Below are 24,548 nucleotides of genomic sequence, written 5' to 3'. Positions count from 1 at the left end.
TTAAAAATATTGAAGTGTATATAGCTATTAAGAAGAAAGATAGATGTATACCTATTAACCTAGAGGGATGATCTTTCTATATAGCTAATTTAGAGAAACTGAATAAGGAGTGCAGTGTGATACCAGTTTATGTTTAAAAAATGACAATCAAGGGGTGGCAGGGTGGCTCAGTGGGTTAAGCCTCTGCCTTCAGCTCGGGTCATGATCTCAGGGTCCTGGGATCAAGCCCCACATCAGGCTCCCTGCTCAGCAGGAAGCCTGCTTCCCCATCTCTCTCCACCTGCCTATCTGCCTACTTGTGATCTCTCTCTCTCTGTCAAATACATAAATATAATTTTAAAAAAAAAAAATGACAATCAAAACCCCTACATATAACTATATATTTATACAAGCATAGAGAAAGCTATGGAAAAATACAAATTACTAATAATATTATAAATACAATGCAAATAACATTAGTTTCTTTGGGAAGGCAGAATGGAAAAAGGAAGGATTGTTACCTTTTTCTTTATCCAGCTTTAGATTGTCTTAGTTCCTTAACAGTCACATATCAGTTTGTGATTTTAAATTTGTTTGATTTTTTTAAAAAGAGGCATAACTCTAGACTTACTAGCTTTTCCACTCTAGAAAACATTAAAGTATAATACTAGGCTCTTTGTCAGTTGTTGAGGATTGGTATTTGAATTAGGTACTATTCCTGTCTTTAAGAATGTTCTTCATTCTAGTGAGAGAAATGGATTCAGTAGATACAGTGGAAGTTAAATAAAATAACAAAATAATTTTGCCTTAGTTAAGAAATCAAAGCATCATAAATAAGAGCAAAGTAAGGCTTTTTTATTAAAATTAAAATGACTAAAAATAGCCAGTAAATCTCCAGATTATCTTTAGGCAAAGAGCATTTTAGCCCAAATCAGAGAACTGTGTATTAAACATCTTTCAAGATTAAAATCATATTTCTTGAAACATAGGGTCAGACACCATCCTGCTAAAGCAGCTGCTCACAACAGATATTCTTTGTCCCTAATGACCCTGTCCCTCACCTCTTATTTGTCTGAAGAAATGTCTTCAGAAAGAATCATACAGATTGGTGTGTAGCGGAGCTAAGCAGCGTTTGGATATCAGCAGAAACCAGAGCTAAAAGTGCCTGAGAGATGAATGGAGGGATTGGAAAAACACAAGGGCCAGCTAAAGCAATGAGATGATATTTCCATCTGTCTTTAAGACAACTATTATCCACTTGATTCTTACCTTCATTCTATTTTCTGAATGCCCTGACCAACATTAACCTGATGCTTAACTGGATTATAGTCTCAAATCCTTCTTCCCTCTCCCTCCCTCCTTCGTTTTTTTTCTCTCCTTTCCATCTTCCCTCTCTGTCTTCTATATCTTATTATCTATTAAATTAAACATTAGCTTAGGGGCGCCTGGGTGGCTCAGTGGGTTAAAGCCTCTGCCTTCAGCTCAGCTCATGATCCCAGAGTCCTGGGATCGAGCCTCGCATCAGGCTCTCCGCTTCGCAGGGAGCCTGTGTCCTCCTCTCTCTCTGCCTGCCTCTCTGCCTGCTCGTGATCTCTGCCTGTCGAATAAATAAGTAAAATCTTTTAAAAAAAAATTAGCATAATCTTTTCACTACATACTGTTAATCAGATTTTTTGATGTTATGGGACCATATTCTAATAGAAAAAAAAAAGCTGACTTCTTTCATATGCTATGTGATTGCTTTTACTTGCTGGGATGATTTAAGAATTTTAACCTTTTTATTTTATAATAATTTAGATATTAGGAAAGCAGTATAGAGTGTCCTTTTGGGTTTTTGCATAGATTCCAGGCCAGGTTTCCTGGAATCAACTCTTATTACCTTTGTGGCCTTTGACAGCAAGTTGCTTTCTTCTCTGGGTCTGTTTCTCAAATACAATCGGGAATAATAATCACTGAATTATTATATTGGTATGGGATTAAATGAGTTAACATGTATGGTGGGTAAAACAGTTTCTGTCATCTAATAATTAATAAATATTACTGTATTTGCTATTAAAGTTAAATAATAGTTAATCAGTTTAGCAAACATTGATTAAATACCCACCAGGTCCCCAATTCTTATCCTAAGTGATAGGATTAGGTATATTTATTAAGTATCTACTATTGGCCAGGCATGGAGAATATAGAAGTGAGTAAAATGAAGTCCTCTTAGTGTTTATGATACTATTAATGAATATTATTTATTAAAATTTGAGGCTGAATTTATAAATGTGTCTGACCTTTAATTTTGTGTTTTTGTCTTACTTTTAAATCTAGGATATCTTGTATTATGAGCAGCTTAAGACCAATGTAATACAACATGACCTTTTGGTGGACAGTCTAATCTATAAAGTAAGTAAAGGTGTACACAGTTTTTTCACTTCAGTAATATCATTAAACAATCATTGTGAGTCTTTAACATATAGGACCTATACTTTGTATGATAATACATGTTAATCTTAAAAATAATTTTAAGTGATCATTGTACCTGTAAAGGTAAGGTTCATTTTCAAAATATTTAGTCTCCAGTCAATATTATCCTCCTTCCCTTTGAAACTGTCCTCATGATTCTTTCCTGATACTTCCATTTTTTTTAATTAAAAGAATGATAAACATTCCTTTTTCCTATAAATTCAAGTTTTCCACACAAACCAAATAAAAATGCAACTGAAAAAATAAGACTGTATTTTTCAGAGTCAAAATTAGACTAATATTTTTATCTTATTATCTAATGATTCTTTAGGGGCTACTTGCTTATTCTCTTTGTTGAACTCATTTTTATTTTTAATTTTTTTATAGTTTTGGACATCTGGTCAAGCACGTGTCAAGTTTTATGATAGGAGTACACCGAGTTTTTGTTCCAGGCATCTAATACTGAGTTGAGGGTTGAGATATAGATAGTATAAGCATGAAATAGGATATGCCTGATTCTAGATTAATAAAAGACTTGGATTTTTAATTTAGGACTTGAAAGACAGAGAAGAAGGGCATATTATTTCAGGTCTCAAAAATGGGAGAGAGAAAACACATAGAAGACCTGAAGATTTTTATGGGTAGAACTTGACCAAGGCTAATAACGATTGGCATTTAGTGACTATCTACCATGTGCCATACAGTGTTCCAAACTCTTCATATAGATTGTCCTTGATCCTGAAAGCTATCTTAAGAGTATCAGATACCAGCATTTAGGTATCATTTATAGATGAATGAATTTTTTCCCCCGGAGAAAAAGCCATATGTTCAGTAAAATCATACATTAAAGATAATAGAGCTCCTGGGAAAAATAGCATTGGGGTAACTTTTGCAATTTTATAACCAGAATACTAACAAAAACAATTATTGATAGTTTGGAAGATGAATTGGACAGCTCCAGCAGGCTGCTCCTGCAGGAGTTACTAAAAATGTACAAATATAACCAAATAGAAATGCTAACAGAATGCAGATGGAATGGTGTGCTGGGCCCCTGGGGCTGCTGTTAAGGTGGGCACAAGAGGAAGTACAGCAACTAGGAGATGTGTAGGCCAGGGGTGTGTCTGTCTGAAGAGGGAGCCCCTCATATGGTCATTTATTTTTAATTTTCTTGAAATGCAATTATAAAGGCTCATTCCTGTGCAGCCGCTGAGCGAAAGGCATTTTTCCTTTCTTGCCAAAGGTTCTAATTCTACTCTTGCAATTTTGGCACCCCTATTAAAAGAAAAGTTGCATATGAACCAACGCAATTTCCATGTTATAACATATATCGTTCCCTTACCCCCCAGCCACATATGACATGTGTTATGGCAAAATAGGAGGTACTCTTCTTTTACCATTTTACGTATGGGGGGAGCTGAAGTAAATAAAGATTAATTAGCTAAATTCACATAATAATTAGCAAAGTCAAGATTTGAATATAGATAATCTGACTTCATACTTTTAAAATCACTATTCACTACAGGAAGCAAAGTCTTGACTCTCTCAGAAGTTTTACATAGGTTTGGATCACAGATACTATTGTTAACTGAGGTCAATTAGTCATGCTGAGGGGATTATTTTAGCACTAGCCTAAGAGATCTTCAGGGCTTTCAGACCTTTCAACCGCCTTTTCTATTCAAACGAAAGAAGACTCAAAAAAGAAGTTCAGAAAGTCAGGGAGGGCTAGCATGGGAGTTCTCTTTGCTGACAAGATGAATTTCAGTTTGAATCAGTGAAGGAAGGGGTAAACAGTTTGTATTTGAAAAATTAATTGTAAGTTAGTAGAATGAATCCTGACTGTTCATATAGCACAAGTATTTTTAGGAAGATATCTGTCTCTGGTTGTTCCTGAGTTGAGTGTGTTGAGCTTTGCTGATCTTTTGGGAGCAACTCCAAATGTTATTAAAGTCAGCTTTTGAAGGAATGGGGATTTAAAAAAAATTATTTGAAGTTTCATTAAAGCTCCCTATGACAAAGACTAATTTTTAATTTAACTGAAAATAAAACAAAATTATGTTAGTTGTTGAAGGAATGGATGTAACAAGGCAATACTAAATTTAGAACATCACCAAACCCTCCCTAAGCTAAATTATTAAATTGTTCTCTCTGGACTGAATTTTTTTTTCCCACAAAGTTGCCTCGTGTCCACACTTTCCACAGTTTTGCACCACCTACTATGATCTGACAGTTTATACCAGAGTTTCTTGACCTTTTCTTCATTATTAGCTCCCTAAAGAGAAAAATTAATTTTTCTCTAATATAAAAAAATAATACCAAAGAGTAAGATTTAGAAGCCTATAAACCATTGTAATAATGAAATTTTTTGGCCTCAGAGAGCTTATACTCACCCCCTTGGAGGTAATGTCATCCCTATTGAGAATGCATGATCTCTATCTCTACCCGTATTATCTTCTGACTTAGAAGACTGACCCCTTTCTTTTCTCTTAATTTGTGCCTTTAAATTTTTCTAGATTTAAGCACATGTTCACTCCCTCTAGGATCATCCATGATTCATTTCATCCTCCCTTGATTGCTGCTTTGCTCAACACCCTGGTTGAAATTTGTAGATTGAGCAATATTATCTTGGATTTCTTTAATTTTTCTAACTGTTCCCATATTTTTACTACATATGTTTTCTTGCTGGTGTGATTATAGACTTTTTGAAGGTAGCAATTGTTCGTTGGGTAATATACAATGACTTGCAAATAAATAATCACTGTCATGTGAAAGATGTTTTGTATTTCAAGGTAATGGCAAGAATGTGAACTTGAACAGTAGACGATGATTTTGGAGCAGTAATTTAGAGCTAACTTGTTATGGTTTCTTCTGGTTGTTGTGATACATCTGCTTTTCCAACTTTAAGACACAAAAAAATCTGATTAAAGAAGATAAAGATTAAAATAAATGGTAAGGAATTGGTAATGGAACCTAAAAAGTTGTGAACAATTGAGGTCCAATAATGTGTCACATGTATTAGTCAAGTAAATTTATAGCAGTGATGAACTCTGACACATTTATAATCATACATAAGTAAAATCATTACAGTATTATTTCTAGATAATGCATTTATGTCATAGTACTATAGACATACTCCTTTAGGTTCTTTTCTATACTCTCTACCTTTAATTATAGGATGTGAAGTTGACAGCAAGCAACGATGATTATTATTTTGTATTTGAAGATTATTTGTATCAGGTAAGTCAAAAAATCAAAATATATAATGTTCTTATTTTAAGTGCTCTAACTCAGCATACTTTAGGAGGTATCTCTGTTTTTAGCTGAATCCTCCTGAAATCTAAGCCATATTGGTTTTTTATCAAATATTCTAAGTTTAGAATAAGGCTAACATTTGTTCTTATGTGTGGGAATTGTGTGGGAGATTAAGAGTTCTCAAATGAGTGTTTGGACTGTTTCTTTTGGTCATATTTGCTATGACCAAGAGAGGTGTAGGCACAGAGCCTTAAATTAGGTATTAAATTCATACTTAATAGAACCCAAGATGTTTAGGAAAAGCATTTTACATGACACTTTTCTATTAAAAGTATTGAGTAAATAATTAAATGTTTTGAAATCAATTTGAGGTGTCTTGATTATTCTTTGATCATTTCATGTACTGATGTTGTAGATGTTTTGGTCCTTACCTAAGTCTTTTTCATATCTACTAAAATTAAAACATTTTATCATAAGTAGAAAATTTATAATTTCTAAAGAATTGCCTAGATGATATTATTTTTTAAAAGATCACACATAGATATTAATAATTTTATTTTGAGTGTCAATATAAATTTCATGGTATAAATATCTAGTTTTCACATAGTAATTTCAGCTTGATTAAATGTAAATTAGTTCCAGCTGTTTGGATTAGCAGATTTCTGTTAGTAATAGTGGTAGTAGTATTCATCTATATAAGAAAAAGAGTTAGAAAAGAATCTCTCAAGGTTTAATTAATCATTCATTCAAAGAACTGAAATCCAAAGACTTCATTGATAAAATTAAAGTTTAAAATAACCTAGAAACAAATTTAAGAGGATTTTAATTTCACATATGTGATTATATTTTTAAGTTTAAAAAATAATGTTTTAAAATTCTATTTTTAATGTAAAGTCAGTTATTAATTAAAATTTAGAAAATACAAAAATCTGAAAGTTTATTTACTTATGGCACCAGTATTATACCCCAGTGTCTAATTGTTAGTAATCAGTTAAATTCTGAATTTCATTTATAGATTGTTATTTTATTGATTACCTCTAAACTTAAAAAAATTGAATGGATGTTACCACTTTTAGAAGAGTCGCATGGAACCATCCCCAGCAGAAAAACCATAACTGGTGAAAATTATTTTAAAAACAGAAACATTTTAAGTATCTGAAAATGGTCCTAAGGTTATACATCAAATCAGAAAAAAAAAGAAAATTGCTCAAGAGAAGCTACTTAGTCCCAGGAAAAACAGTCTGTGGCACTTGAGCCATAACACTCTCTCCTTCCCCTCACCCCCAGATCAACAAGACAGAAGCTTCAATTCATCTGAGTGTGACCAAGAAAATGGGGCTCCCTTTCCCTCTAACTTCCAGTCAAGGGCTATAGTAGCTCTACAGAAGGTGTACATAGCTAGTATTTTGCATATCCTTTAGCTCTTTGTTGCAGATGCTAAATTCCAGAATATTTCTGCCAAGAAGTCATAAGCTCCCTTCTTCCACCTAGCCTCCACTCATGGAGCAGGCATCTGCCGCAAATGTTCTACCTGCTCTCAATAGGCTGAGAATATTGGAGCCCCCTTCCCTCACCCCACTTTGCTTATAGGGTGGTAGTTCCTCACTGGAAGAGGCAAGCCAAGAACACTAGAAGTTACTGTAGCCAACCAGTGCCCTTCTCAGAAATCAGAAGTGGGCCACTGCCCTTTCCCCTAGCTCCAGAGTGGTCACTCAAGAGATTTTGTCCAGGGACATAAGAAAAGAGACTAATGAAGCTGTCCACAAAGAACTGACCTTAAATGGAATGTGGGGGCACCTGGGTGGCTCAATTGGTTAAGCAACTGCCTTTAGCTCAGGTCATGATCCTGCAATCCCAGGATGGAGTCCCACATCAGGCTCCCTGCTTAGCAGGGAGTCTGCTTCTCCCTCTGATCTCTCTCCTCTCTCCCAAATAAGTAAATAAAATCTTTTAAAAAAAAATGGAATGTGGGAAAGTTCAAGCTTAATGGGCTTCTTAAAACAATGGAGATTTTACCAATAGGCAATTAAGAGGAAGCAATTAGCTTCATAAGGGTAATGAGCTAAAATTACAAGCTACCCACTTTACCAAAGAGACCAGAGAGAGAGACAGCTGGAAAGAGCCTTGCCGGGGTAGTAACAAATTTCAAAGACTGGCTTCAAAAATGACTTTGGTAAAGGATTCAAAATTTAATTGTGTCACACTGTGGTACAATTTATGCCCGAGAACATTGTTGAAAACAGTAGAGCATCACCTAGCAGTTAGTGGAGCTTAACATCTGGTTGTGATACAGGCAGGGGCAGAAAGCTTAGCAGATAGGTCAGAGAGAGGGAGACAATTAGAGAGAGCCCTGTTAAAACTTGTTATTGAGGAGTGACTGCATAGGCAAGGCTGTGCCCTCTGACATACATCAGAGGCTTCACACTGTGAGAGAAATGAACTTCAATAAAATATTCCAACCAAGTCAGTAAACAAATAAGCAAACTCACGTTTGATGGAGTCTCACTTATTTATTTTTGCTTTTGTTCCTTGTGATTTTGGCATTATATCCAAGAAGCCATTGCCAAGACCAATGTCAAGAAGATTTCTCTATGTTTTCTTCTAGCAGATTTATGGTTCAGGTCTTAAATTTAAGTCTTTAATTCATTTTAAGTTTATTTTTGTGAGTGATGTAAAACAGGGGTCTAATTCCATTCTTCTGTATGTCATTATTTGGTTTTCCCAGCACCATTTATTGAAGTACTATCCTTTCTGCATTGAGTATTCTCAGCTCCCTTGTCAAATATGAGTTGACTATATATGCAGGAGTTTATTTCTGTGCTCTTTGATTCTGTTCCATTGGTCTCTGTGTCTGTTTTTATGCCAGTGCCATATGTTTTGATTACTGTGGCTTCGAAGTGTAGTTTGAAATCAGGAAGTGTAATGCCTCTGGCTTTGTTGTTCTTTCTCAAGACTGCCTTAGCTATTCGGGGTCCTTTGTCTTTATACAAAGTTTTAGGATCAGGTTTTCTATTTCTGTGAAAAATTCCACTGGAATTTTGATAGGGATTCCATTGTATCTGTAGATGGCTTTTGGGTTATCAGTATTTCAACAATGTTATTTTTACTGATCCATGAACAGGGATTTTTCATTTCCATTTGTGTCTTCTTCAGTTTGTTTCATCAAAGTCTTAAATTTATCAGTGTAAAAAATCTTTCCCTCCTTGGGTAGATTTATTCCTTAGTATCTTATTCTTTTAGATGTTATTATGAATGGGATTATTGTGTGTGTGTGTGTGTTTTTAACTGTTTTGTTATTAGTGTATAGAAATGCAACTGTTGGGCACCTGGGTGGCTCAGTCGATTAAGTGTCTACCTTCAGCTCAGGGCATGATCTCAGGGTCCTGGGGTTGAGCCCTGTGTTGGGCTCCCTGCTCAGTCGGGAGTCTCCTTTCTCCCTCTTCTTCTCCCTCTCCCACTCTCTTATGCTCTCTCTCTTTCTCAAATCAACGTATTTTAAAAAAAGTGCAGCTGTTTCCTGGTGTTGGTTTTATATCCTGCAACTTTACTGAATTGGTTGATTAGTTATTTCTAGCAGCTTGTTGGTGACGTCTTTAGGATTTTTATGTTTATTAGTTCACATTGGTGCAGGTGGGCTGGGTCTGAGGACTCAGACCCTCTTAGCTGGTCCTTGTCTTCACACAGGATGGAAATCAAACATGAGCCAGAAGGAGGTGAAAGCAGAGTTTATTGAAGGTTGAGAGAACAGATACAGATGGAGAATCTGGGTGACTCAGAAATGAAAAGAGGGAGTCTTTGCTTGGGATCTGAGATTTTTATTGATGATTGTGGTGTGGTGCATGTGTCTTCTCAGGCGTCCAGAAACTGATCAGAATGAAGACAGGGTTCAGGTGTCCATCATAAGTCACTTATTCCCTGGAGCCAGGTGTCTTGGCATCAGGGTGTTGGTGGCAGTGGTCTATAATGTACACATAATGGCCTCACCCAGTCATTCCTTAGATAATATCTGTCGTGCTGGAAGACTCCAGAGAAATCATTAACTCTGCCCCTTACAAGGAGGACATACGTTAAGGTATGTATAGGGCAGGGTGCAGGTTCTAGCAAGAATAGAAGCCAGAAAAAGAATCAAAGGGGAAAAAAAAAAAAACTAACTTTTTTTTTTTCTTTCCCCTCCTCATGGAACCCCTTTGGTTTCACTGTCTCATTCCCTGGTATGGGATTTTCATACTCCAATTCTTCTTCTTCTTCTTCTTCTTCTTCTTCTTCTTTTTTTTAAAGATTTCATTTGTTTATTTGACAAACAGAGATCACAAGTAGGCAGAGAGGCAGGCAGAGAGAGAAAGAGAGAGAGGAGGAAGCAGGCTCCCCGCCAAGCAGAGAGCCCGATATGGGGCTCGATCCCAGGACTGTGGGATCATGACCCAAGCCAAAGGCAGAGGCCTTAAACCACTGAGCCACCCAGGTGCCCCTCATACTCCTATTCTTAAGGGGTGTTGAAGGCCGAAGGTCTCATCTTCTGTAGCTTCTTCAGGCTGAAAGGGATTGTAGACCCTGCCTATTGGAATGCATAAAAATCCCGATTAAATGAAGGGTTCCTACTTGTAGATTGTCAGAGATGTTCATGAGGCCGCATCATTAAAATAGAACGCCTCCTAGAGAATATCCGTTCTGATAATTTTTCTGACATATTTATGCAGAACATGCAACAACAGTAGCTCCCGCAGCAAAGAAAAAGCCCTAGCAGAATTATTGCTACTACCAGTAAAAGAAGTTTTTTCCACCAAGACCATCCATTTCCACTAAACCAGGAATAAATCCAATCATTGAGGGAACTAGAGGAGTCAGACATTTCTTTAATTTGGGTGTGCATGTCTGATAAAAGTTTAGATACATTAGCTGAGTTATCTGGGATATATACACAACATTCAGTCTTAATGATAGCACAGGTTCCTCCTTGAGCTGCTGTTATTATATCTAAGGCCATCCTATTTTGTAATACAGCCTTTCTCATTAATGTAACTTCAGAATTTAATAGCCCGAGTGCCAGCATAGTATCATTAAGGGCATGTGTGGTATAGTTTGTGAGGGCCTCTACATGCCAGATTATATCTTCTATTCCTATTTGGGGCAGGAAAATACCTAACAGGTGATCATACCAGTGGAAGACTGACCGTGTCCAGCGATGGAGTAGATGGGGATAATTTGCAGGCATAGGTAGTTTTTTACGCACTTTCCCTTGTATCCAGGGAAAGCCCAGGGTACAGCGCCCTATCCATCCAGGGGGTAGCCATGGCCACAAATTTGTGCCACATAGCCATTGAGTTCCATTAGGTGCTAACCATCTGATGCCTGGTCGTCTCATCCAGTCAGTAGCAAACCAATCAGTTGCTTGTAAAATAATGATATGGGTACAAACTTCTGGGGGGAGCCATCCTAATTTACGGGTGCTATTAGGCCAGGCATCGTAGGAATGATTTCTTTGCTCCCAACATAAAAGAGCTTTCTTGTTTAATTGGCCTATGGTAGGAGTAAGCCACATAAATTCATCCCATACTTGAAAATAACCATCCTCAGTATATCTCATATTATTAGACTTACTTGTTGCCCACAATGCTTTCTTATTTTCAATCTTAGAGTTGGCATATTCAGTCATGATTTTGACAGTCTGGGGGTAGGAAAAAGGTCTTTTATGGCCTGGAGAATTCCAGGTAATATTTACCATAGGCCAACAAGAAACATTTCTGTTAGTGATAGAGATGTCCCTGTATATGCTTGAATCTGGCTGGAAAACCATATCCTTTACATATTGGTGTAAGTATTGCCAGTCTGTGCCTTGTAAAGGAGAAACCCACCATGGGAGGCCTGAGGTGCTGGATAAAGGGAGGAGGCCACAAATCCAGCAGGAACTTTTCTGTAAACTGTCAGCATAGTGTTGAGCCCATTGCAAAAATAAATTGGGGCCAGTAGTTCTCCCTAGAGATAGGTAAGTAAAGAGTAAATTCAGAAAAGTGAAAGATTTTAAAAGCGCCATCGAACCTTACTTATTGGTCCGTCAGAACAGCAATTTTAGTCTTTTCCTCAGGTTCTCAGGCGTGGATGGATGCTAGGAGCTTCAGGTAGACACTGCAGCAGGTATTTTCTTGAAAAGACAGTTTAATTCGTTGACAGGCTCACAGGCATGTGTGTCCCTTTCTTCCCATGGAGGCAGTATCAGAGCTGGCTCCTGCAGAGACTCAGGGGAGACAGGTTTGATTCTGGACAAGTGAACTCAGCTAAAGATACCTTTAAGCTGTACTGCTCTGGGAGTGCTGAGTCAAAGTGGTTAGGGCCATTCCCACCTTGGTTTGAGCTGACCTTCTGGTGACCCCTTTCTCCATGTTTTTAATGATATCTTGCTCCCTGATGGCATTGGCACAGACTGTTTATCTTCAGCGGGGTTTGGAAGTACTTTATTCCCATACTTTTGGAGAGACTAGTGCTTTACCCAGACTAGTAATATATTTTAAAATGTGATTGGGTTCCTCAGCAAACCATAAAGTTGCAGTGAGAAAAGGTCTTCCGTATGTTATTGCAAAGGGGTTTAATCTAAGACTCCCCTTTGGAGCCACTTTTATTGTTAGAAAAGCAATCAGCAACACCTACACCATGTTCCATGAGTTTGGCAGAGTTTTGCCAAAGTTCATTTAAAGATGTCCTTCATTTTGCCCACTTCTGAAGATTGAGGCCTCCAAGACAGATGATCACTGAGTCACTGATAATTGTTGTGTTATTTTAACAGCTAAAGAGGGTCCGTTATTACTTTGCAAACTCCAGAGAAGTTCAAACCTAGGTAGGACTTCCTTTAATAAGATCTTAGAAACCTCTAAAGCCCTGTCTGTCCTAATAGGGAAGGTCCCTACCTACCCTGTCAGCGTACCCACATAAGCCAGCAGATACTTAGATCCCAGAGAAGGCGGCATTTGAGTGAAGTCAGTTAGCCAGTCTTCCCCATGGTAAGTTCTTCTAAACTGAACAGACTTAATTAAGAGGAAAGGCATAGGATAGGACCTTGGGTCATTTCTGACACAAATCTCACATGCTCTGGTAACTTCTGAGTGGAGTCCTGGATTTACTTAGTTCTTTTCTCTTCTTTCCTTCTCTTTTCTTTTCTTTTTCATTTTACACAAGAAGTTTATTTAAACAACAAGATGCTTGACTTGACAAGAAAACAATCTAGGATTCATTTCTTTTAGAGTAATTTATCCCCACTTAAAGACAGATCGTCTTAACATGTAACAGCTACATACAAAAAAGTTATAAAATTGTCCTTGGTTTTTTTACAATGCTAAATGAAAAACATTAAAATTCTCCAATCAAACAAGGCATGCAAAGATGTCTTTGTTGTTCTTTTTTTGTTAAACTGTGAAAACAAAACAACTTGCTGGAATATAAAGATAAGAGCTGACTTGAGCATGCCATAAATGGAAGGAGGAGGTATTCTCACAGAACCAGTATTTTCCCCTATCCCATCTCCATTTGATGTCGATCAAAACATACCATTGGCCATTTAGCTAAAAAAAAAAAAAAAAAGGCAATGTGCTTGTGCACATATCTGATTACTTTGTGTCCACAAAGGGAATGGGGCAGGAGAAAATGTAAGAATAGAGAAAACTATACTGCAGTAGTCAGGGTGTTATGGGACCAAATTGCAGTTTTCTAACTGAGAATGTCTTCTTGGTCAGGAGGAATGGAGTCCTGGAATAAAGTAGCGAGTTCCCTTTTTAGCAGATGCCTCCTGTCTGCTGCTGGAACACATCGATTATATCTTCATCCTGCATCTCCAGCAGCGCTGGCGTGTCTGTTTCCTTGATCGGGTGCCCGTCAAATCGGAACCTGACCTGCGTCATGGACAGACCCTGTCGTTCACAGTAGGCTTTCATCAGTTTACTAAGTAGCGTATGCCTCTTAATCTTAAAGTACACCATAGACCCATCCTGCCCCGCCACCTTCAAGTGAATATGATTGCTGTTCTCAGTCGTGACTTCTTCCTTGGGCTTTTCCTCGGCCATGGCGAGCACTGGAGTCTCCTCAGCTGCCGCTTCACCAGAGAGGGGCCAGGTCCACACCGAGCGAGCACACAAGCAGCACCAGGAGTGGCAGAAGAAGGCTTAATTCTTCTCCATTGGAGTGCCTTGGGGAGTACATATTTGTTATTTAATATATACCATCCCAGTCGATTTCAGATCCCTTTTGTGAGGCCCATTGAGCCTCAGAGGGAGTATAGTTTGGGTTTCTTTCTTGCAAAGGACCTTCTGGAAGCTAAAACCTGTGTAGCAAGCTCTTTCTTCTTTGCTGCCCCTTTTGCTATTCTATCCGCAAAATCATTTCCTGTACTCGTTATAGTTTGGTCTGTTTGGTGTCCTTTACAATGTATAACTGCCCCCTCCCAAGGAAGCTGTATAGCCTCTAATAATGTTAAAATTTTCTCTTTGTGTTTCATAGGGAGCTTTTTGAATTTGATAGTATCCCTTCTTTCCAGATGGCTGCATGGGCATGAAATAAAGAAGCCATATTTAGAATTAGGATATATATTTAACTTTAACCCTTTATCTAGCTGTAGTGCTCAGATTAAAACAATCAGTTTGGGCTTTTGTGCTGAAGTATGGGGAGGGAAAGATTTTGCCTCAATTATATCCTGTAGGCTGACAATAGCATATCCAATTTTTCTGGTTCCTTCATGCATGAAGCTACTTCCATCTGTAAACCATTCGGCCTCTGGATTGGGCAGAGAGTTGTCCTTTAAATCAGGCTTTCCTGAATACATGTGTTGTTCAGTGTCTGCACAGGAGTGGGTTAGAAGCTCCTGCTTGCCTTCATCAGGTAATAGGGTAGCTGGGTTTAAGCCTCCACACAACTGGAGGGTTAGTTACATCAGGGGTGTCAAGGAGGAGGGCCTGATACCTCACTAATCTCTCTCCTTTTAAGGATTTGTGCCCTTTGGCTTCTAAAACCCCTTGGACTTGATGTGGAATCCTGATATCCAGATGTTTTCCTAGAGTAAATATGCTGGCTTCTCCAACTAGGTGGGCAGTCACAGCCACTGCTCATAAACATCCTGGCCATCCTTCTGCTACCAGAACTAATTGTTTAGAGAAAGAAACTACTAGCCTAGGAACGGGTCTGAATTTTTGAGCTGGAACACACAAAGCTATTCCTTTCCTTTCTCACACATTTGAGGTGAAGAGTTTTTCCAGTTTGGGAGCCCCAAGATAGGAACAGTGCTCAGTTTTTCTTTCATACCTTCGAAGCCTTGGTAGCAGTCATCATTTCATTCCAGGGGTTCTAAATCACTTCCTTCTAATGCTTTATAAAGAAGTTTGGCTGGAATCCAAATGCAACGAAAGCCTACAACACTTAAGAAGGTTCTCAATTGCCTTTTTGCTTGAAGTACTAAAATATTTGGTATGGCTGATTTTTCTGTTCTGGGCCAGTGTCTGTACCCCTGGAGTGAGGACATAGCCCAGATATTGAACCTTCTCCTTAGAAGTCTGGGTTCTAAAAATCCTCTTTTGTTGGGCTGGGAATCAATATATCACCCGCATATTGAAGTAGAGTTCCACTAATCAGTTGTAAATTCCCCTGTTCCCCCTGCCATTCCCTTTTTAAAGCATTCCCAAACAAATCTGGGCTGTCTGTGAATTCCTGAGGCAGCACTGTCCAGATCAGCTGGGAGGTCTCACAAGTGTCAGGATCAATCCTTTCAAAAGCAAAAAGCAATGGGAGTCAGGGTGTTCTGGTATGCAAAAGAAAGCATCTTTTAAGTCTAATACCATAAACTAATTTGCATCTGGAGGAACTTGTGTCAGTATAGTGTAAGGGTTAAGGACTATAGGATGAATAGGAATCATTGCCTCAATAATTGCACTCAAATCCTGGGTAAAACAGTACTTCCCATTTGGCTTCTTAACTGGTAGAATGGGGATATTGCAGGGTGACTGACAAGAAGTTAATAATCCATATTTCAAAAATTTCTTAATTAGAGGCTGAATACCTTTTTAGGTATTCTAAGAATATTCTACATGTCATCTTAGGGAGATAACAATGGGTAAAACATTATTGGCTCGCCTGGGAACTTCTGTTTCCCCTACATTGGGCATTATTCTGATTGTAATATGGGATGGTATACTGTCTGGCACATAAATGTTATTTACCACTTGCAGGTTTAGGCCGATTGCCATTATAAACTTTGTTTTGTCTACATTTGGGTCTGTCAGTCCTCTTTGGATGATAGCTTGTGGCTTAACAAGTGAGTTGCTCCCAGTAAGGGAGTAGGGCATTCAGGTATCAGGAGAAAGCTATGTGAAAACAAGAGACAGCCCATGCCACAAGCTAATGGACAAGTAGATTGTTCCACCTGTGGCCATCCATCTATGCCAGTAACTATACAGGAGTGCTGGGGTAGAAGCCCATTAGGCTGAGTCAGGACAGAGTAAATGGCTCCTGTGTCCAATAAAAACTCAATATCCTTACTTTCCCCATCAGAGATGGCCTGAGGCTCCTGGTACATTATGTTGAGATGTTCAGAAAGAGTCATAAGGAAAGCTCAGGCCCCTTCAGTCCTCCATAACTTTGGCCGGCAAAAGTTTTGGGACTAAACCCACCTTCCTTCCAAGATGGAGATAATCCTTTTTCCAGTGGCTGTCCATCTTACTGAAGGCATATTGAATGAGACCCAGCCTTTTGTGAGCTGTCACAAGTCCAGCCTCACAGGTTTCCATATACAGTGATCACCAGTGCTATGGCCAAAAGTTGGGCATGCTATTTATGTTAGACAAATTTGTTCTCCTTCTCTGCCCTGTCTCTATTATTAAAGACAGCAAAAGCCATATCCAATAATTGGTTCCTAGGAGTTTGGGGCCCACCATTTGCCTTCTGTCATTTTCCCCTGATATCTGCTGCAGATTGCAGGATAAAATGCACAGCAAACAGTAAATGCTCTTCTGGAGAATTGGCGTCTGTATTGGTATACTTCTGGAAAGCCTCTACCAGAGAGTCTCTAAAGAAAGCTGGATTTTCATCCTTTCCTTGAGTTTCTTTCTTTACTTTATTGAATTAACTGGCTTAACTATGCATGGTCTCATTCCCTCCTCTAAAGTGCAGCAATGAGACGATAAGGTCTGTAGATTTCCCCCAAGTCAGATCAAACATCAAAATCAGTTCCAGGATGTCCAGTGCCTCCACTGATTTAGGAACCCAGGCCATGCAAACTACATTGTCCTTTGGGGTCCTGATACAGGGCCTTAAAGGTAACCCAGAAGGTACTTCATTCCATTTCCTTTCCCTCTTACAGTATAAATCAAGCTGTAAAATGGTACTGTAATTCAAAATCCCATTTGCAGGCTGGGTTTCTTGCTCCCCCAAGTGATTCTGGGACCAAGCCCCATTACAGTAGAATATTAACTTCTTTTTCAACTTCTCAGCATAAATTGTGCCTAATCATGTTAAGAAACAATCGGGAATCTGTGGGAATGCTCATTCTTGCTCCCATTTAGGACCGTAAGCAAGGAGTCAGATTAGGGCACAGGGAGGATAAGATTCTAGGATAATATTGTTCAGAATGCCAGAGATCTAAGGCAGAGGAGAAAGTCATTGGCTACAGTGGCCCCAGCCAAATGAATCAGAAGTCATGGAGTTTCCTAGAAACCAAAACATAATCTCTTAAGGATACAGAAGCCTGCTAATGCTGAATACTACGGTCAGACAATGTAATTCCTCAATGATGGGGTGAACAGTGGGTGAAGAAGGCAAAAATTCAGAGGGATAGATACAGGTGTAGAGGAGTGATAGGGTCTGGCATATTGAGCAAAAGGGTGCAAAAGATTCTAGTTTGCCACATTTGTCCTCCCTTATCCAATAAGATGCCATGTGTCTCATCCCTATAAGCTGAAAACCCACTGCCACTGGGAGCACCAGGATCACTCTTTAGTGTGTGTGTGTGTGTGTGTGTGTGTGTGCGTGCACACACGCATGTATGCACGCATATCCCTGGGTGAGCCAAAAATTGATTACCGTGGTTGGGCAGAAGTTTTTCTATGGGACCACACCTGTCTCAAATAATCTGTAATACTCCCCTTGGTCCTTAGTTGTCTCAGAACACCTTTCAGCGGGAAGGGGCAAGTGTCCCTTTTCTTTAGAGCTGAGTGACTCAGTCCCTCATGACAACTAATAGTCTTGAAGTTGTCTGAAAGCCAGAGTAAAAAGAATTTCAGAGCACAGAGAGAGTGGGGAGTAAGAAACGCAGCTTCACAGACCAGTTTTCCCAGTTTTTCTTCCTCCTGGAGAATGAAGGAAGAAAACAAGAAGCACTGAAACAAAAATTACATCAGCATTAAACCAGCTCTGTTTCCAAGAGGAGGAACTTACCAGTTCCCAAAAGACAAGTTGTGCTTCGCAGACTCAATTTGGGGTTACCGATGTTCCTCTGTGGGTCCCTTTGTGGTCGCCAAGATGATGCGGGCAAGCTGGGTCTGAGGACCCAGAGGGAGTCCTATAGGACCAGCCAAGAAGGTCCTTGGCTGCACATGGGATGGAAATCAAACTCGAGCCAGCAGGAGGCAAAAGCAGAGTTTACTGAAAGAGTAGAGAGTGAGCAGATCAGATAGTGTCTGGGAGCCTCAGAGAGGAAACAAGGCAGCCTGTGTTTGGGGCCCCGGGTTTTTATTGACATTGTGGTCTGGTACACGTGTCTTCTCAGGCATCCAGGAAGTGGTCAAAACAAGGACAGGGTCCGAGTGTCCATCGTAGTCACTTATTCCCTAGAGCCAGAAGGTTTTAGCGTCAAGGTGCTCAGTGACAGTGGTCTGGAATATGCACATGACGGCCTCACCTGGTCATTCCTTAGATGGTATCTGTCATGCTGGAAGCCTCCAAAGAAATCATTAAATCTTCATCCCTTATGAGGAGGACATACATTAAGGCATGCATAGGGCAGGGGTGCAGGTCCTAGTAAGAATAGAAGCTAGAAAAGAAGCAAAGGGAAAAAAATAAAGCAACTCTTTTTTTTTTCATGGGGTCCCTTCAGGTTCCCTGTCTCAAGATCATCTACAAATAAAGACTTTTTTTTTCCTGCCTATTCAGATGTCTTTTATTTCTTTTTCTTACCTGATTGCCCAGAGTGGTCTTTTAAAAACACCAATCAATTCATGCCTCTTGTGTGATTAAAACCAAAAAGACGAGAATCCCTCATGGGGCCTACATGACCTTACATGCCTGGCCCAGCTCCCCTGCCGCATTGCTTACCTCTGTCCTGAACTCTCTGGCCCAGTGTGTTCCAACTACTGATTGTTTCACTCCTCAAGTTCCCTGTGTACCTTTCTACTCCAGGGCCATCAGATCTACAGTTCCTTTGATGTGAAAGACGTTACCCTCTCCTCTTCACCAAGTAAATTCCTATTTTTCCTTTAGCTTTCAGCTAAAATATCAGTTCCTGACATATACCTTCCCTGACCTACACCCTACTTCCCTACACAAACACACACAACAAGGTCATGACCATCTGAAGTGTGCTTTTAAAGTACTATGTAGTACTTTTCATACCTTATATTTATAGCTCTTCTTATGGCTTAATTATTTAAGATTTTCTCTCCCATATAAATTCCATAGTGTTTTGGTCCTCAGTGTTAGTCCCAGTGCATACCATGCTGTAGATACTGAATGAAAATGCTTATCTTAACATCATATGTTTTTCCATTGATACGGTTTGATTTTTTTTTTTTCATTGTTGAGAAGGAAGATTTCTTCTTTTATCTGAAGTCTGAATTTTAGGAATTATTGGCTGTCATTATACAGGGCTCAAGATTTCCTTAAGTTGAGTTTAGGTCTAGATGTGATAGATCCTTTTTGTGAACTCACTCCTAAGGGAAACAGATCAGTTAATGTTACTCAATATTAAAGATATAAAACAAATGAAACCAAACAAACTAAATATCTACTGCTTGGCAAAAATTTTAATTTAACTTGTTAAATTTTTTGGTCCTTCCTGTGCAAATTATTTCGATCCTAAACATGAAATTGATACAACGCTAAACACAGGAATATATATATTATAAAATCAACTAAAGATCAGTAATGACATGATTTATAGCATGTTGACTATTCTACTTCAGCGTGTGGGTAAAGTATAAAGAGAAAGTGTAAAGTTGACAATTTCATCCCCTTTGGTGATTGGGGAGAAGAGGATGGTCAGTTTCAAGTTACGATTACAAAAGCTTTTTAGGGGTGGTAAAAGGGACTTGCCAGGTAACAAATCTGCTTCCTTCAGTGAACAGAATCAGTAAGGGTATCCTTTGAAATGAGAGTTGTAACAATTTCTTGAAATAAGTTCCAGAATTAACCCTTAAAGTTACAGTGGTACCTGCTTATCCACAGTTTTGCTTTCCATGGTTTCAGTTACCCATAGTCAACCGTGGTCCAGAAGCAGATGATCCTCCTTCTGCTGTATAGTCTGAAGGTCAATAGTAGCCTGAGGCTCCATCACATGCCTACATCATTCCCTTCACTTCATCTCATCACGTAGACATTTCACTATCTCATATACTCACAAAAAGAAGAAAGCTGAGTACAGTACAAGACCTTTTCTAAGAGATAGACCATATCCACATAACTTACATTACAGAGTATTGTTATAATTGTTCTTCTTTGAGTTATTGTTCTTAATCTCTTATTATGCCTAATTTATAAGCTAAACTTTATCATAGTATGTATATGTAAGAAAAAGCATAGTGTATGTATACAGGGTCTGTACTACCTGTGGTTTCTGTCATCCACTGGGGGTCTTGGAACATACTCCCTATGGCTAAGAGGGGATATAAAAAGATACTCATTTTCCCACACAAACATGGAAAACTTGTAAGTGACTCTAAGTCTGACAAACAGAATTATTTATGAACAATGGATGTGTTCTCTGAGAAAAGCAGAGTAGTCATCAGTAATTATTTATTGATCTTTATTGATCTCTATATTATACATAAATTATATTACCTTTGATGGGCTTACATTCTATCCTAGTTAAGGAGACAAAAACAACATTAAAAATGTTTTGAAATTGTTTTAAGGTGTTTATGTAAAGCATTGGATATTAATTCATACCACAGACAGTGATACTGTAGTAGTGTGCTTTAACTTTTATTTTTTATTCTTATCAATAGTCCAGTCCCGATTGTAATTTTTTTTTAGATTTTACGTAGTTTTTTTCAGCCATAGGTCTCATGGCTTTTGCTACTCTTAGTACTTCAGGAATAATACTCAATAAGCTTTCATGTGGATATTTATCCCTATAAAATAAAGAAAAGGATAATTATAATACATAAGCTTTGTCTTGGGGAATTATGCATAGTTATTAAGGAAACACTTTCCATGATTATACCTTTTAATGATTTATTTTATAATTAGTCTGACTAAAGAAAAGTTCATCTTATGTAGTAAAAATATATGTAATTATATGTATTGAAAACAATATTCTATTGTCAGAAATTGAATTCTGATTTTTCTCTGGGAAAAAAAATTATTCATAGATGTGCCTGTATGTGTGTGTGAGAGAGAAGGCATAGTTTTGTTTTGTTTTTTAATCGTTAATTATAGGCTTTCCTTTGGCAGAACTGCCTAGCTACATAACTGCTATGTGAGGAAATTGTTGATGATAATAAAGTGAATTTAATGTTTCTGGCCATGCCCAGGGTCCTAAGCCATTTATTGAGTTTTGTGACTAGACTACAAAGTTAGATGACATGTGACATTGCTGTGTCCATAGATAGATGAAAAAACCTCCAGTAGATTTTCTTTTTAGGGGAAATCTGGGCCTATGTTACAAGGAAACACCAGGCACTGTTCCCAAGTGTCTCATGCTAGTTACCTAAATTTTATAGGCAACAACACTATTATACAAATAATGCTTCGAGTAATAGGTAAACTTTTTAGTATTCCAAAGTTTAGTTTTTATTTTGCATGAAATTCTTAAAAATATTTTGTGATGTTAAAAATTTTAAATTGCCAGCTTTAAAATGTGTTCAAACAGAAGATGCTCCTTATTCCACAGAAGTAAATTGGGTAATTTAATCATTTTGGGGTTCTAGTAAATCATGACAACCTATAAAAGTTAACTTGTGGTCCAAAGTAGATAAAATATCCATAAGGAAGAATCCCCATATAGTAAAGGGAAGACATGGGGATTTACTCATTCTGTTGTGTGACAGATCTTCTATCCTATGCTTGTCTTATCTAGCATATACTCAGCCATACAGACATTTTAGAGTATGCTATACTTACAGATATTTTAATGCCATTGAATGGAGTTTAAGGAAGGCCGAGGGGCAATCATATATCATTTGTTCATGTATCCATGTCACATTATATTGAGTGTGTTCTGATACAGGCACTCTGTTAGGTGCCACATAAAAGGATTTTATTAAGTTCGCATTTTAGTGGAAAATGAAGGGAAAGGCAAATACATACTTATAATTTGATAAATGCTCTAAGTCTATGTAATGTTCCATGCAAATACAGTTAAAGTAGACATAAATTCTAGGCGTAGTACAGTTTAGTGGTGACTTCAGAATAGAAATGTTATAAGAAATGTCTGGTTCTTAAAGGCAAGGAATTAGGAGGAGAATGGGAAAAACAAAAATGCACATGAACCACTTACATACAGTGACTGGTGAGGAGAGATTAGCATGGCAATGAATGGCTCTAGTGGTTCAGGTAAGTGTTAATGAGCACCTGTTAGAGAGCAAGGTTTGTGTGAATAGACAAGAGAGGACAAATAAAGAAATGTCAGTACCATGATCTATCAATCATTATAATCACTTCCTCTTGAATACATGTTCAACTCCCTTGCCTTCCTCCCACTGTCTAGTAGTAATGACCTGACCAAACCTTAACCCTGGTTAAATACAATTCTTGACCAATTCTGTGACAGTAGTATGCTTTTGAATGTGGCCAGAGAAAAACATGCAACCATGATAATCAGCTGTGCTTTATGTTCATGACCACTAACCTCAAAAGAGATACTCAACAACAGTGCAATTGTTTGTTTTTCAATTGTCCATTTTCCCGTATCTATTGGGTCACTCCTCTCAGTATACAAATATGCTGTTATTCCTCTCATCCAAAAAGCAAAGCAAAATAAAATGAAACAAAAATCTTTTTTTTAAAGATTTATTTATTTGAGAGAGACAGAGTGAGCATGAGCTGGGGGAGGGGCAGAGGTAGAGGAAGATGCAGACTCCCCACTGAGCAGAGAGCCCAATACAGGGCTCAATCCCAGGACCCTGAGATCATGACCTGAGCTCAACGAAGTCAGGCACTTAACTGAATGAGCTACCCAGACACCCTGAAACAAGAATCTTTCTTGATCCCTATTCCTTCCAGCTACAGTCCCATTCCTCTGTTTTCTTATTCAGCAAAACTTCTTTTAAAAAATCCATAGATATTGGGGCACCTAGGTGGTTCAGTGGGTTACAAGTCTGCCTTTGATTCAGGTCATAAGCAAGCAGCCTGTGCTCGTGCTCGCTCTCTCTCTCTCAAAGAAATAACGTCTTTTAAAGAAAGAAAATCCATATTGTTTTCAATTTCTATCCTCCTGTTCTCTCTTGTATCCTTCTTTATTACTTTTTTTTTGCCCAGCTATTCCACTAAAGTCACAAGTGACTTCATATTGCTGAATCCCATTAGTTTAGTTTCCATCTCTCATCTTACTCATCTCATTTGGTTAATCATCCAGTCTCCTTGTCTTCTCTTCTCTTCTCTTCTCTTCTCTTCTCTTCTCTTCCAGGATATTTTGCTTTTTGGTTTCCTTCTGTCTTACTAGCTGGCATTCTCATTCCCCTTGGCTGGTTTCTCCTCCTCTCAGTGTCTTATCCTGGAGTACCCCAAGGATAAGTCTTCAGGCCTCTTTTTTCTTTTTGTCTTTGCCTTTGGTGATCTCATCTATTCTCACAGCTTTATATCACCTATGTACTAACAACTCCCCATTTTCTGGACCTCTCCCTTAAACTCCAGGCTTACCTATGTGCTCCAGGAGCTATTCTTCTGCCAAAAGCCTTATTACTCGAGTACTGACTACATCTTCCTGACTACTTTTAGGTCCTAATTTAAGTAGCAAACTCCTCCCAATACATACTTGTGCATGTGTGCATGCATTATCCCTCATTCTGCATTATTTTTTTCCATTGCTTTTACCATGTGACATATAATAAATTTAACCAGTGCCTGCCACACAGTATGTGTTCAATAAATACTTGTGGGAGGGAAGGGGAGAATGAAGGAAGGAAGAGCAACTATCAAAGGAAGATTCTGGTGACTGACTAAATATGCAGGTTGAGAGAAATGTAAGATTCAAGAATGACCAGATTTTCAGGTTTTTGGTAGTTACAAGCTTGGTGGTTCCAGGAATTCAGATTAGTCATACAGAAAGAATGTATAGGTTGGAAGCCAGCGAGACAGAGAAGGGAAAGATTCTAAATGTTTGTTTTTCTCTAAAAGAATGTGATAAGAAGATGAGAGCCAATACCTAAGCAAGAAATTAGTCCAGAAAAAGGCTTTGTATTTTATTTTTCTCCCAGTTTTCTCCAATCATTGCAAGAGAGATTGTCAGTCCTTTTATCATTTATTTATGCATTGCCTGTTAAGTTCCAGGATCTACTCTAGATACTTTATGTATTTCATAACTAATTCTTACCCATAAGAATTAGTTATGTTATTTGCTATATATTATACATAGTAATATTATATATTATGTTATGTTATTAGTTATTCTAACCCATAAGAATTACCCGAAAACCATAAGGCAGGTTTATTCCCGTTTTTCCCGGTGAAGAAGCAGAGGCTCAGAGCCC

At 38.3% G+C, this 24,548-nt stretch overlaps 2 protein-coding genes across 6 annotated transcripts in view; one reads left to right on the top strand and one right to left on the bottom strand.

The window, feature by feature from the left end:
- Positions 1-24,548, top strand: part of TBC1D19 (TBC1 domain family member 19) — a 155,674-nt gene that overhangs the window by 86,919 nt on the left and 44,207 nt on the right. For 4 of the 5 annotated variants that reach the window (XM_032853731.1, XM_032853720.1, XM_032853747.1 and 1 more), the window contains 2 exons: positions 2,296-2,370; positions 5,602-5,664. In XM_032853731.1, coding sequence (XP_032709622.1) covers positions 2,296-2,370; positions 5,602-5,664 — 138 coding nt within the window. The remainder of the gene's footprint in view (positions 1-2,295; positions 2,371-5,601; positions 5,665-24,548) is intronic. The other variant, XM_032853725.1, reaches the window with a different exon arrangement.
- LOC116865540 (small ubiquitin-related modifier 2-like) lies at positions 13,440-13,727 on the bottom strand. Its single transcript, XM_032853759.1, has one exon. The coding sequence runs from the start codon at positions 13,725-13,727 to the stop codon at positions 13,440-13,442; it is 288 nt and encodes a 95-aa protein (XP_032709650.1).

The sequence above is a fragment of the Lontra canadensis genome, unplaced genomic scaffold, assembly GCF_010015895.1.
Source record: "Lontra canadensis isolate GAN:19392208 unplaced genomic scaffold, GSC_riverotter_1.0 scaffold1, whole genome shotgun sequence".
Taxonomy (NCBI): domain Eukaryota; kingdom Metazoa; phylum Chordata; class Mammalia; order Carnivora; family Mustelidae; genus Lontra; species Lontra canadensis.
The sequence above is the reverse complement of the archived record's forward strand: the minus strand, read 5'-3'. Positions and strand labels throughout refer to the sequence as shown.

Excerpts from the sequence above, each read along its gene's own strand:
- LOC116865540 (XM_032853759.1), bottom strand. The coding sequence starts at position 13,727 with ATGGCCGAGGAAAAGCCCAAGGAAGAAGTCACGACTGAGAACAGCAAT.